Here is a 14,438-nt window from a genome sequence, read left to right as displayed (position 1 = left end):
AACATTGAAGTATTTGGATTTAAAATGTGTGTAGAGAAAGGTAAGGCTATGAATTTTTAGGATCACTAGAGATAGTATCCTCCTTTACAGCATTTCTCCACACTGAATCCACAATGCAACAAAAATATAGCCAGTGAATGCTTTATAGATCTTGTGGGGCTGTTGTCTGCATGCTGTAGAAACACATTAATTATTTATTGTTATCCTTATCATTATTTATTTCCCACATTGCCTACTGTGTGTGGGGAGGTACATTCAAAACACTTCAGAAGGACAATCCTTGATCCAAAGAGCTCACAATCCAGGGAACATCCCTTTTTTGTCACTTGCTGCTTATTCAGAATGCACAAGCATGTTTGCTCACTAGTTTAAGCAAAGACAATTTTAAAACAGCATTCAAAACCCTTTCATCAAACATAGTTAAATCCCACTGGTAAAGTCTTGATAAAACCACTGCTGATCCCATATTTTTTTGCTTTTCTTTTTAGCTTTAGAGCCCCTCTAATTTTATATTTCATAGTACTGCTGTAGGGTGCTTTCATTGCTTTTGTTTGTACTTTCTAATATTTTAAATACTACACAGTAATTCATTTTGTAAAGCATCCTGCATGTCTTAGCGAAGTGTGTTAAAATAAAATAGTATCGTTATTATCATGTATTCTCCATCCCATAACGACACAGCAATATAGGCATACAAAACTTAGAAATCTATCAAAGAAAATGAGCCTCCCAGATGTTGTCTTACTAAGATGCAGTAGGATGAGATCTGAGGAGAGAAAACACAACAGGAAGAAGAGAGTGGCTGTAGAACGCTCAGTGATTTAAACGTACTTCCTCCCCTTCATGTGTGTCATCCTCTATCCTCTTCAAAATATTGCAGCGGGCCAAACTACCTGAGCTGTGTGTGGCAAAATAACCACTTTACCACATCTCTGCCAAACAGTCATCAAGTTCAGGACATAGTTTTGCCAACCCATTCTGTGCCCAGTTCTGGTCCATTATCTTAAAAGTTTTAAATTTATTTCCTGTTACGTGCACATTTTTAGATCCAGTCTTTCTGTTTCAGGGCTCTACTGTGGCTAGAGAAGCCAGTGACAAAGAAAAGGTATGGTGAATTTGCATTTCTTGTCCAGTTACTTAGCTGCTAACCCGTTTTAGGACGAGTATGATTGGTGCTCTTGTGCACCTAACCTTTCTTTCCCCTTCTGTTGTTCTACTGCTCTTTCCTCCTCTTTTCTCAACTCTGCTTCATCTACTGTTCTATAGTGAGATTGTGACATCAGAGGTAAGTGAACTAATCCACCTCTTCTTCTCCACCTATCCTCCCTTTTTCCTCTCCTCTTCCCAGCTCCTCCTGTTCCTGCCATGTGAAAAGCTTATTGTTGTGACTGTGGTATCAGAAAGTTTTCTCTTGCTTCCTTCCCTCTTTTTTTCTTGCCACTTTTCATGATGTAGCCTTATGGATAATCCATTTTATTTGATAGAAATGACATCCTTTCTAGTGTGACTGTAACATTGAGACAAATTTTGAAATGTGGGCACCTCGGCATTACAAGTAAAGCCTGTATGTGTGTGTGCAAGCTGGATAGCTGCGATCCTGTGACAGACCTGTATGCATATGCAGTTATGGCTGTTACCCACAGGACAGGTTCCCACTCCTTTTTTGTGGGTACAGGTTAGGAATCAGCTACTGAAAATCTTTCTCTAAAAGTAAGATCTCCACCCTGTAGTCTCTCTCTCCATCAATGTCTTCTCAATTCTTTTGGGCACTTCAGTCTTCTTGGTTTTAAAATAAACTTAATTCTTAAATCTTTTTTTAATTACAAAACAAAATTTTGATCCACATTTTATTAATGGTTTCACATCTGTAATCAAATGTCCTGATTGAATAATAGATATAGGAGCAATTGTTGCAGGTATATACAGGAAACTGAATATTCCACTATATATTATATATGACCTAATAAATTGATTCCTAGCAATTTGAATTTCAAAATACTGGAAAAGATTAAGACTGCAGTCTGCTTATTTTCTTGTTTTCATACGTAAGCTCTGAACTTCCCCTTCCCTCAGTTGTAAGGAATTCCTGAATTATATCACTGTGTGGGATCACATAGCAGCATGGGGTCAAAGACCCTGTTTTGCTTTGTCCCAGGACCCACTTTGGTATTTTGTTTAAATGGAGCATTAGTTACGGTGTCCTCTCTGGGCTTTGGAGCCCTCCTGTGTAAATCACACTGACGGCACTGATGAGTTGGAGACAGACGTGATCAACTGCTGTAGCGGTGAAAGCTATTAACGGTACGTTGTGACTCAAATAAAGGCTTTTGTTTTAGACCCATGAGAAACTCTCTGCTAAGTATTCTTTTTCTCTCCCTTCCAAGAGGAAATGACTGGACAGTTCAGATCCTCATGCATTTTCTTTCATCATCATCCATCTAGCAGCTCCCAAATGTGAATTGGAATCATCATGACAGCCAATATCTGCATTTATCTCCCTTCTGCAGGAGATCCCTCAAGACCACAGCTTGAACTGTCTTTATTTTTCTGGTCTATTTTTATTTTTATAGCATAACCACTCGTGTTTTCAAACCTTAGTGATTTAACCCCCCACTGTTTTGGAATGGCAGCTAATGCACAGTGAAGACATCTGCTGTCAGCACTGTGATAATTTAATATAAATGCAAAAACCCACAACATCCCAGTATGTTAAAATAATATAAAATCAGACAATATCAAGGGTATTCAGATTTCAATGGAGTCTAACTCTGAGTGTCCTCGTGTTGTAGAGAGTCTGTAGAATATTGGTATACATCACATGGGGGAATATATCCTGTTGGTACAAATACAGTTAGTATCTGTTAGGACTCTCAGAAACTCTGAGTATTGACCTAACTTTGCTCCCACTGAAGTCAATGGTAATTGATATTAATGGGAGTAGAATTAGACCATTGCTGAGCAATTTCAAAAATCCCGCCAATACTCCTTATTTTAACATAGGGTGAAATCCTGGCCCCACTGAAGTCTGTCATAAAACTCTCATTGATTTCAGTAACACCAGGATTTCACCGTTAATTTCTAATAGTTTTTCCTTCTTTAATGGTAACCTGAAAAATACAAATAAAAATGCTGCCAAAAAAACTACAGTTTAACATTTAAATGGCTGAAATGGTATTTTTTGAAAAAGGAATCTGATTTGTCGATTGTAGATCAAAGCAGGCCTAGTGTTGCAGCCAATTCAGTGGGTGTTGTGAGCGGAGAGAGCCTTCAGCATCAGGGCCTGAGATCGAATATTCTGCAGCTACAATACCCTCACAGGCAATGTGGTGCACCGATAAAATGACAGGTTAGCACTCTGTGTACATTTTAAAAAATAATTGACAGGGCTCAGGCAGAATCTAAGCTTCGGAGAAAGAACAGCATTTCTTGGATCCATTTAAAACGTTTGTTTTGCAAACGGTTCTGATCAATGGAAAAAATTCATTTTTATTTTGTTTTACGTTACTCTTTTTTCTATGAACACCAGAGTCTGCCTGAGCTGTGTCAATTTAAAAGGGCCAGGAGAGTATACTGCAATCTTCTATCGATCTTTACCATAGATTCTTATAGGATCCAAATCACTGTGGTATCTAGATGACAGTATCTTCTGCTTCATGCATTAACGTCCTGCAGTGTTTTAACCCAAAGTAATTTTATTCATATTTAAAGATTACTATTTAAAGTGCAATCTTTTAAATCTCTGAATGTGTTTTACATAAAATATTTGTTTTCTATCTTTAAGTAGAGTAGTAGAATCTGGATTATATGTGGGTGAACCCCATGCGTGTATGGAACCCAGAAGGATTGTGAGGTTGACCTATGTGGATCCTATTGCAGGGTCAAAGCCTGGGTGTAGTATAAAGATTATATTGGCATGAGTTTGTGATGGCTACATTACTTATGAGTGAAAAATGTAAACATTGCACAACATTACTTATTTTCTGTTTTGCCACAAAATAGAAGATATGTTAGAAAAAAATTTCTAATGATGCTGAGCGGGGAAGGAAACAAATGTTTGGTGATGTCAGATGCTTCTTTAAGAGAGCTAACTAAAAATGACACCTTTTTAAAAACTAAATTTACATCCACATTTTCAAAGGTTGCATCTTCGGTAGGAGTAGAGTCTCAAACTACTCTTGAAACATGTAGAAGTGTCTGAAAAATTATAGTTTAAAAAGAAAAGTGAGCCATTTTTAATTAGTTCTCGTGGAAGCCTCTGACATCACCAAAATATGTCTCCCTCTCCTGTTAAGTATCTTTAAAGAAATTGCTTAACTGATTCAACCAAAAAATAAAAATATCTCACACCTTATCTGGTGTGGTAACTTATTTGCCAAGTTTTATCCTGATGCTAATTAAAATCACCTTCTGCAGTAATAAAGCCCTGAAATTACATTCAGAATGAAAGACTCACAATTAATAATGTATTCTTAATCCATCCATAGATATTGTATCTGAGCAACAAGGAAGTATTAGAGAGAGGGAAGAGTCTTTTGTGGTGAAGACTTAGGGCTAAGAAGTCAGGTCTTGCTACAGATTTATTATGTGACCTTTAGGAAGTCACCTAAGCCAAAATTTTCAAATGATGATTAAAGATAGGCTCCAAAATTCACATTGAGGCACTCAAATGAGGAGCCTGATTTTGAGAGTTGCTGAGCACTAACAGCTCCCATTGAAATCATTTCGTGCAATTTCAATAGGAACTCTAGGTCAACATCATTCAGAACCGGGCGTGTTCAGCACCTCTGAAAATCAGGAGAGCTAGGTGCTTAATAGGGAGTCAAAATTTTAGACACTCTAGCTCAAAAATGTTGACCAAAATGGTGATGATGCTCAATATCTTTTTCTGTATATCTTTCTTCAGCAATTACAATACCTGTAAGTAAGAGGTAATCTGTTATGCCAAGAACTTTAATGCACCAGGAAAGTAATAAATCAGTAAGAAAAGCATATTCAATCTCTGTCTCTGATTTTCTATTGTAAAATAGTCATCATGAGTCAAAAATTACTTTTTTCTGGAAGAGGGGCCAACTGGAATGACTAAATATTGACAACTTTATTGCTTTCTGCACCATTCTCAATTTTTCTTTCATTTGACTTGTCACACCTGTTTAATCTCCTGATGTGTTAATGTTGTTGTCATTTTAAATATTTTGTGATCCAATCCCATCCCTTAGATTTCACCTTGACACACAATTCTTGTGATTTATATTAGGAGAGATATTTTAACAATAACATCATCACTTTCATGGCAACAGGTATCATAACATACATTTACAGATGACTTGAATTTTAATAGAACAGTACATTTCAACAGTTGTCAGATTCTGACAGCTGCTGCTTACTTTTTTATTCCTTAATTCTTTCTTTCTTTTAATAGAGGGCATTTCCTATTCATGCCTCGAACAGTTTTGCCCTCTCTAAGTGAGACTGGGATAATGTGGAACTCCCTGGTGGTCTCTCTTTTTCACAGCTGTGCTGCACTTCCAGTATGACATTAAATTAGTAATTATAGCTGAGTGTAGTACTTCTTACTTCTGACAGTCTGAGCACACTGCCAGCAAGTGAGCTGCTCAGCAGGGAATTTGGAGAAGAAAAAGAAAACATAACTGGACTGTGTTTTTTTCCCTAAAGAGGTTGCAGTAATTATTTAAACATCCTATGTTCCATTCTTGCTAGACAACCTTCAAACAATATTAGAACTAGACGTTAATATGCATTTTTATGCTTAATCTTCTAAAATCACCATATCACTGCTTGAACTGATATATACTTTTACTCATAAAACAGTAACTAGATCATGAAAGCATAAATGTACTAATTAAAATGACTACGGGTTTGCTTTAACCTAAGAACTTTTCCATTGATGCTGGTTTTGAAAAAAAAAAAAAGTTGCTGTTGGCAGTTGTAGATATTTCTCAGCTATTATTACTATTGGCAGTTCTAACTCAGTACAAAAAAGATTTGGTGATTCTTGGGAATTGTACATGGCACCCATGCACAAGCAATTCTCTGAGGTTGGACACTTTACCTATTACAATTTGAGGGTTACATGTGAATTAATGTCTAGGTATTACAGTTACCCGTATATACTCATTCATTAGCCCGTTTGTTTATAAGCCGACCCCCCAAAATGGATAGGTAAAAATTGCAAAAACTGTATGATCCTTTCATAAGCCTACCCTATATTTCAGGGGTTGGAAAACTTTGGCTCCCGGCCCATCAGGGTAAGCCACTGGCGGGTCGGGACATTTTGTTTACTTGGAGCGTCTGCAGACATGAAGCCCCTCAGCTCCCTGTGGCCGCGGTTCGCCGTTCTGAGGGGCTCCATGCCTGCAGACGCTCCAGATAAACAAAATGACAATGTATTAGATATTCAATTCAATGATTCCATAGAGTTTTTAAAATCATAAAATTTTGGTGTAGACCCGTTTATAAGCCAACCCCCGCTCTTTGATGCGTCACATTTTTACCAAAAATATTCGGCTTATGAATGAGTATATATGGTAAGTTATTACATCTAGAAATATCTTCCATACCTGCTTTCCAGCATTTCTTTTGGACCCTTTAAATTACAACATATTATAATTGACTACTTTTATCTGGTTCCTGAGGCCACAATTATAAATGAGATAGGAGGGATTGTAATATCAGATCTTTTTAGCACAATAGCTCAGCAGCAGCGTCTTATTCCAACTCTTCAATTAAAGGATATTTTTGTCTTTTGCGGTCAGTAGATGAATAGTTAAAGGGACTTCATCAAGTTCCAAAATTTGACCTACTTTTTTCATTATTTCAATTCAAAGTCTTTATAATTCCATAATATTACTTATTTCATCTGAGGATTTCAAAGTGCTTTACAGACATTAATTAAGCCTCTCAACATACCTCTGAAGTATGTCTTAGACTCATTTTATAGATAGATACCAAATTGAGGCACAGTGAGGTTGTAATTTGCCCAGGGTGTCACAGTAAAGCAGTGGCAAAGTTACAATTAGAAATGAGTCCAGACTCCCATTCCCCTACTCCAAAAACTAGATTACACTACCCTGTAACATTTCTTTACAAAGCAAATTATTTAAAAAGTTTTTTGCTTAGACAGTTTTTTTTAAAAGACTTATGCTGGGAGCCCAGCACTCATTGTGTGTGTGTGTGTGTGTGTGTGTGTGTGTGTGTGTGTGTGTGTGTGTGTGTACCTGTGCACAAAAAGAAGGGACAAAATAGCAAGAAAAATCAAGTTCAATATCAAGAGTTTGTTTTCTTAAGTAAAAAAATGACTAAAAAAAATTTGAATTATATCTTGATTATAAAATTTACAAAAGGAAAAGAAAAACTAGAAATTGCTATTATGACAATTACATACCCATGCCACTGGAATTCAGTCATTTGTTTAAAAAAATAAAAAGTTGTAAAAGGAGAACATATAGAGCAAAGATTTGAAGTAAGTCTGGATATGCAGAATCTCCAAAACTATGCCTTCATTTTCATACAACAGAAGAGGTAGTGCTTATTTTTAAAACGCCAGAATATTGTGAAGATGAAAATTCAAGGTAATTAAATGGTTACTCATGGCTTCAGAAATTCTAAAGTAATTAGAATGTAGTATATGATTTACTAAATCTAATACCTGTAAAATGTTCTAATGACTCATTATTTGAATTAAAAATGAATAATCTTTAAGCCCGATCCAGCTAAGATTTATGGACCTACTTGACTTTATCCATTGTGACACTTCAGTGGGACTAATCACAGCAAAGTTAAACAAGTGCATAAGTCTTTACAGGACCACAGCCTTAGTTCTTGTTACTGTTGCAACTCAAAGCACAAATTAGAATATAACAGGTTTTTTTCTAATATAGGGTGTAATTTTGTACTGGACCTCTAAGAGTCACAGCAAAGAAGTCGCACTCAGGGGAAGACAGAACTAAAATGACTTTAAGATACCTTTTGTGGCCTTATTCTGGGATCTTCTGGTGGCCAGTGTAGCCCCCAGCATAATTTAGGCAGCCCTTGGGGCTTGCCTACATTATGGTAATCCAAAGTAAACTGCATATGGCTGGCAATGCTGCCCAAAAACTTGGTAGTGCTATGTCTTGGAGCCCCATCTTTCCCACCATTGGCCCCATCTGTGAGAGCCTGCTTTTGCAGTGTTTGTGCCAGGGGAATTCTCCCCGATCAGATCCAGGGATTTTCTAGTCCTTTTACGCTGCCACAGCTGCTTCCAGGGGCCAGGCTGTGCAGGAAGAATCTTTCCCGTTAATTTTAGCAGCATTTTTTCAGGAAAAAAGTGTCCCTATCCAGCAATTTGATGTTATTTTTTCCCCAGGGCTGTAAAATTACTGAAGTCCATATTGATTTAAAATTTAAATTTAATATAAAATGGAATGAAACAGGTATTCTTTGAGTGCCGGTCCTTATCTGTATTCCACTGTGGGTTATGTATGTTCTCCATGCACACAGAGTCAGAGCATTCTTGCAAGCAGTGTCCATTGGTCCGTGCATATGCCCTTGCCCTCCTTCTGTTTCCAACCGAGGGCATAAATGGCGGAGGAAACCCACCAGCTTTCCAGTTACTTTTTATTGCTGCATAGCTTGGATCGGAACCTCCAGTGTCTGTAGCTCTCCTTTGATTTCCTTGAATCTGAAATATTTCAAAGATTGCCGTTAATGCATTTTGTATATAGTTCTTCATAGTTAATAGTTCTTCTTTGAGGAGTGTCTCTGTAGGTGCTCCACTTCAGGTGAATGTGCCCCTGCACCTTCGATCGGAGAGTTTCAGCAGCAGTGCTCATCTGGCTCGTGCATGCACTATCCCTGTCTCGCGCTGTTGTCAGCGCCTGTCTAGCACATGTGACCTGACCCCTCTCAATTCCTTTTCAACTGTCCTTGGCCTGAGACAGAGCTCCAAGCAGTGCAAAAACAGTTTCGAAGTGCTTAGAATAGCTTCTTAGAATAGTTTTAGTAGATTAGTTATGGTTACTTACCCTTTCTTTCCCCATTTATTTTCTGTTAGAAAAAAATTCTTTTTATACCTCTGTTTTTGCCGGTTAGGATAGTTACCATTCACCCATACGGCTGAACCGCCATAGTTCCGGTATGCCTGCTTCACCGGGCTTCCAGTGTTGCCATTCCTGCTGGGAGGTGATGCTGATGTTGGACTGACACGCTCAGTGTGTCTGCTGCTTAGGTGAGACACACATACCTCAGAAGTGCTCTCACTACAGCAACCTAAAGGCTTGAGCCAGAAATGACAGAGACTTGTGTCTCAAACCTATTCTCATGGAAAAGTCTCTGCGCCTGGCATCTGATCCTGACCAGCAGACCCCCTCTGGACAAAGATCTCCAGAGGCATGATCTTTTCCACACAAGAATGCTCCTTCCTCCAAAAAGGCTCCAAGGAATCAATTTCTCCCTTGAAAGACCCAACAAAAAAGTAATAGTCTTCAGGTCATTCCCTACCCTTGGTACCAACCACACTGCGGCTGAGTACATACGAGGTACTGGGATCCTCTTGTCCAGGACAACCACTGACCTCAAGCAGTCAGACTTAGAGTCAAGAGGCAAACAAATAACCACCTCCTCCACTATGGCACCAATGGAGCCAGATGCAGCACCAAGACACTTCCCACAGCCAATGGCGCCCCCACCTATTTCAGTAGCACAAAGCGCTCAGAGGTCAGCACCAACACCCACACCTGCAGCAGTGTCATTGCACCAATCACTTCAGCACTGAAACCAGCAGCACCACACCATTTCTTACAATGCAAGGATCTACTTGTCTCTTCGACACTGCAATCTCCACTATTCGGCACTGATGTCTCTCCGGTGCACATGGTACCATGCCAACCCACTTCACCACTGGCTCCTCCATTTTCTAGTGAGGAGTTTGCCATTCCCATTCTAGTTTCCCATTCAAACTACTACACATTAGGCTCCACTGTGCAGACTAAATCTTTACACAGGATGGACACCCATTCCTGGTATGTTCACCCTTGTCTACCACCACTTATGCCCTTTCCCATGCCGTGGCCTTACTGGGACCCCCTGGGCAGCATACAGGGGACAATACCTTAGGCCCTTTAATTCCTACAGGGAGAAGATCAGGTCTCCCCCACCATGCTCAGTGGCGGCACCATCAGAGCTCCCTGAGGAGAGCTTTGAGGAACACAAGGAAGCCTTGGAACAGGAGACGATGCCCCCAGCCAACATTTCCTCTTCCTCCCCGGACGAGAACATAATGCCTCTACTGCCCAGAGCTGATGATGATTTCAAACACTTCCAGGAGCTGTTCAAGGGAATCATATTCCCTAGAGATCCCTCTAGAAGGTATCCCAGATTCACAACATAAACTACTAGATATTCTACACACCTCATCTGCTTCAAAAATAGCACTTCCTATAAATGACGTGCTGATGGAACCAGTCAGACGTACGGCAGACCCCGGCAACTATACTGCCCACCTGTAAAAGAGTGGATAAAAAATACTGCATCCCCTCGAAGGGGATGGACTTTTTATTTTCTCACCCAGCACCAAACTTTCTAGTTGTTGATGCAGTCAATCAGCATGGTAAACAACATCGTTTCAGATCCACGCCACACGACAAAGAATGGAAGTGACTAGATCTTTTTGACCACAAGGCCTACTCATCAGCAACTCTGCAATTCTGGATTTCCAATTACGCTGTGTTGATGGCTAAATATGACCACTCAGATTATTCTAAATTCATTGACTTTATTGATTACGTCCCAGAAGACAAAAGGGAACAATTCAAAACCATCATATCTGAGGGTCATCATCTCGCCAGAACAGCCTTACAGGCATCCTTAGATGCAGCAGACATGGCGGCTTGCTCCACCGCCACTGTTCTAGTCATGCGCTGAGCGTTATAGTTCCCCCTCTCTGGCTTCCCCAGGGAGGGGCAATCTACGGTGGAGGACCTCCCTTTGATGGCCAAAAGCTGTTCGCCCCAAAGATGGATGAGACCCTCCACACCTGGAAGGATTCTTGGGCAACCCTTCATACTTTGGGTATATATACACTTGCAATGAAAAAAGAACAGGATAGATACTATTCTTCCCAGTGCACAATATCTCCCCCCTACACACAACAACTGAGGCATTATGATACACAATGGCAGAGGCAGAGATCTCCAAGGCATCAACCACCTCCACTTCAGTTGTCTGTGTCCCAACAACCCTCCGCAAACAACAATTTTGAGGGTTTGGTCGAAGGCCCAAACAACCTCCCTCCATCTCAAAGAACCTCAGTTACTGCACAGGGTGAGTAACTTCTCTTTTTAGCAGAGTTTTTCTAGCTATATTCCCCGCCCTGGGGAATTCCCCCACCCCTTATCCCCCCACATACCCTGTTATGGGTACTGGACTATGCCCAGAACTCCAGGTTTCAAAAATGGTGTGTCCTGCCCCAATTCCTTCTCAGTCAGTGACAACCATCAGCACTGCTTGTACTATTTGTGGGAGGTACACGTCACAGCTAGGTGTAATATCTGCCACTCTTTCCTTAGCCACATCAATGAGGTGCGGGAACTGTGGCTTAGAAAGCACCTCCATGGAGAAGGCCATGAAGTCAGAGTCACATCCAGGCCCAGGGACCTCCTGCACTACATCAGCCTGAAGCGATACAGCGTGCACCTCCCGCCATAAGGTTTGACTCTGGTGTAAGGGAGTCCATACCCACAGACCCTCTCATCAGGGTCTCGTTGGGAAGGCAGAGAACACTTGCACAAGCATCAAAGCAGGTCTCCCTTTAAGTCTGCTTTGAAGATGACTTATACAGCTCTGCCTTCATTAAGAAAATCTGCTCATTCAACCCATAGGATTTAGGATATACTAAGTCCCAGGGTCATGACTCTTAAGCCTATAAAACCAGGGCTCTATCTGCCAGTTCCACTGGTACTGTCCAAATCAAAAAGTTGGGAATCTGTCAGTTCCAGCACAATCAGAATTTCAACCACTGGTGGTACTGTCACTGTCTCATGCACCAGCCACACATCATCTCTCCTCCAGTCCCTTCAGCACGAATGGGAGTTCAGATACATATGCTACACCAGAAGACGTCCTGCCTCTTCCTGAGCCTCAGTTTCCCCAATCATCAGGACTTTCTCTCACTACAGAGATTTTGACTCCCCACAGGATGTTACCTGTGACAGAAGCCTGGCCCCTCTTCCATCTACCACTGCACCTTTCCTCCATCAGAACCATCATACCGCCATTGGATTCGGACCTTTTTTCTCTTTCTTATGAGAATCCAAACCACCATGATCTCCTCCTCCAAGAAATGTTAATCCACACAGGAGATCCAGAGCCTCTTGGTACCAACCTCCACCTCAGTATTTATCTCGGGACCAGTGGTACAGCATGTTTTGCGGACCTCCACAAAGCTTCTGACCCTGCTTACTGACCATACTGGGGAACATGGTATCCCTATGCCAGATATACAGAGCCCATGCATTTTGCCAGGGAGTCACTCCACCATTTCCCTCTGAGAGAGTGGTCAGAGTTTTCTCCTGACCTCATGAAGGAGGAGGACTACAAACTGGTTTTGCCAGTACCGACAAGATTGTCTTAATTTCCTGATGACCCAGTCACCCTGACAACCATAAACAATTTCAAGATGTATTGCTCAGGGTGCCAGAGGAACTCCAGATTTCCCTAGAGGAGATCCAGGACCCTTGATCCTGCAATCCACTGGGTCCAGTCAAATAGCACTTTCAGTTAATGAAGTTAGTCTAGAATCTGCTAGAGTGGGCTGGCATACACCAGCCACATGTGCCCCTGCCCCCAAGAGGGCAGATAAATGCTACTACATTTCAGCCAAAGGAATGGAATTTCACTTTACCCACCCTGTGCTGAACTCTGGTCATCCTGGCTGTCATGGAGAGATCTAGACAACAGTCTCCTAAATCCGCTCCTTCTGACAAGGAAGCTAAATGTTTAGACTTGTTAGGAAGAAAGGTCTTCACATCTACTTGCCTTCAGTTTTGTATAGTGAATTATCAAGTGCTGTTGGCTAAGTACAACTATCTAAACTATTTCAAATTCACAGACTTCGTAGACAAGATACCACAGCAGCATAGCTAACTTCCAGGCTCTTATTCAAGAGGACAAGCTGGTGCCTAGAACTACTTCAATCAGCGATTGATGCACCAGATACATCATCTAAGACAGCGGCAATGGCCATTGTGATGCACCATGAGTCATGGCTACATGGGATTTCCCACAGAGGTCTAAAATAGGAGGACTTGCCCTTCAGTGAAACCCACCTTTTCAATGAGAAGACAGATGAGTCCTTAGGTACTTTAAAGGACTCCAGGACCACCTTCCACTCACTGGGAATATGTACACCTGTCCCAAAGAGGAAATATCACAGGTAGCCTTACAAACCTAGACTGGCAACTCAACAGTTTTATCACCAACAATCTTACGACCTTCCTCGTAAGAGATAATGTGTACAGAAGCATCATTTCTCTCCACCTCACATGTCTGCAGCACCATCTCAAGCCCAACCCCTGGCTAAAAGATATTTTGAATAAGAGTTTGATACGTGCAAACCATTGATGGTGCCACCTCTATCCAGTCACCACATATACTTCAGGGGTCATTTAGCACTCTATTTCCAAAACTAAAGTGCTATACAGTGTGATGGGGTTCCCGGGGTGCAACCTGAACAGTGGGACCCTGAGCCCTCCAAAACCGACCAACCTAGGTTGCCTATCACACTGATGCTGATGTCAAGCTACAAACCTCTGGCAGGTACTTCACTTATAGTGACATCCACAGGCAGGGACACACCCAACTGAGTTACATGAATGACCTCCCAGCCTCTTATGAACCAACAATAGAGAAGCGCCAGCCAATTCCCTCTAGCTCCCCAGTCTTGCACCCCAGGACTGTACCGTCTTACACTATTCAAGGCTCCCTTGGGCAGTGCAACTTTATTAAGTTGGTTGCCACTCCCCGAGTGTGGAGTGGACACACACTAACCTATGTAAACTGATCTGAGATTTCCCAAGCACTTCAACCAAAACACACTGTTTTAGGTAAAATATAAAACAGATTTATTAGCTACAGAAAGATAGATTTTAAGTGATTATAAGTGGTAAGCATAAATGTCAGAGATAGTTATTTAAGAAAATGAAAAGTAAACATGCATTCTAAATCCTAAACTTGTCGTCTAAGTAAGAATTGAATCAAACAATGTCTCACCCTGACAGATGGTACAAGCAGGTTACAGTTCCTCAATACATAGGCTGGGCTTACCCTTCCCCAATTCAAAGTCTTTGTCCTCCAGATGTTCTTCCAAATATTAAGTTGGGGAAGGGGGAAGAGAGACCAAGTAATGTCATTTCCCCTCTTTTATATTGTCTTCCAGCTTGCTA

General features: G+C 40.9%; 1 protein-coding gene across 1 annotated transcript in view; it reads left to right on the top strand.

The window, feature by feature from the left end:
• The window catches only part of PIP4K2A (phosphatidylinositol-5-phosphate 4-kinase type 2 alpha), a 209,377-nt gene that overhangs the window by 167,804 nt on the left and 27,135 nt on the right, over positions 1-14,438 (top strand). The window contains exon 6 of the mRNA XM_065398140.1: positions 1,067-1,105. Within this exon, the coding sequence (XP_065254212.1) occupies positions 1,067-1,105 (39 nt within the window). The remainder of the gene's footprint in view (positions 1-1,066; positions 1,106-14,438) is intronic.

This window comes from Emys orbicularis, chromosome 2 (assembly GCF_028017835.1).
Source record: "Emys orbicularis isolate rEmyOrb1 chromosome 2, rEmyOrb1.hap1, whole genome shotgun sequence".
Lineage (NCBI taxonomy): Eukaryota > Metazoa > Chordata > Testudines > Emydidae > Emys > Emys orbicularis.
This window is presented reverse-complemented; position numbering and strand designations above follow the sequence as displayed.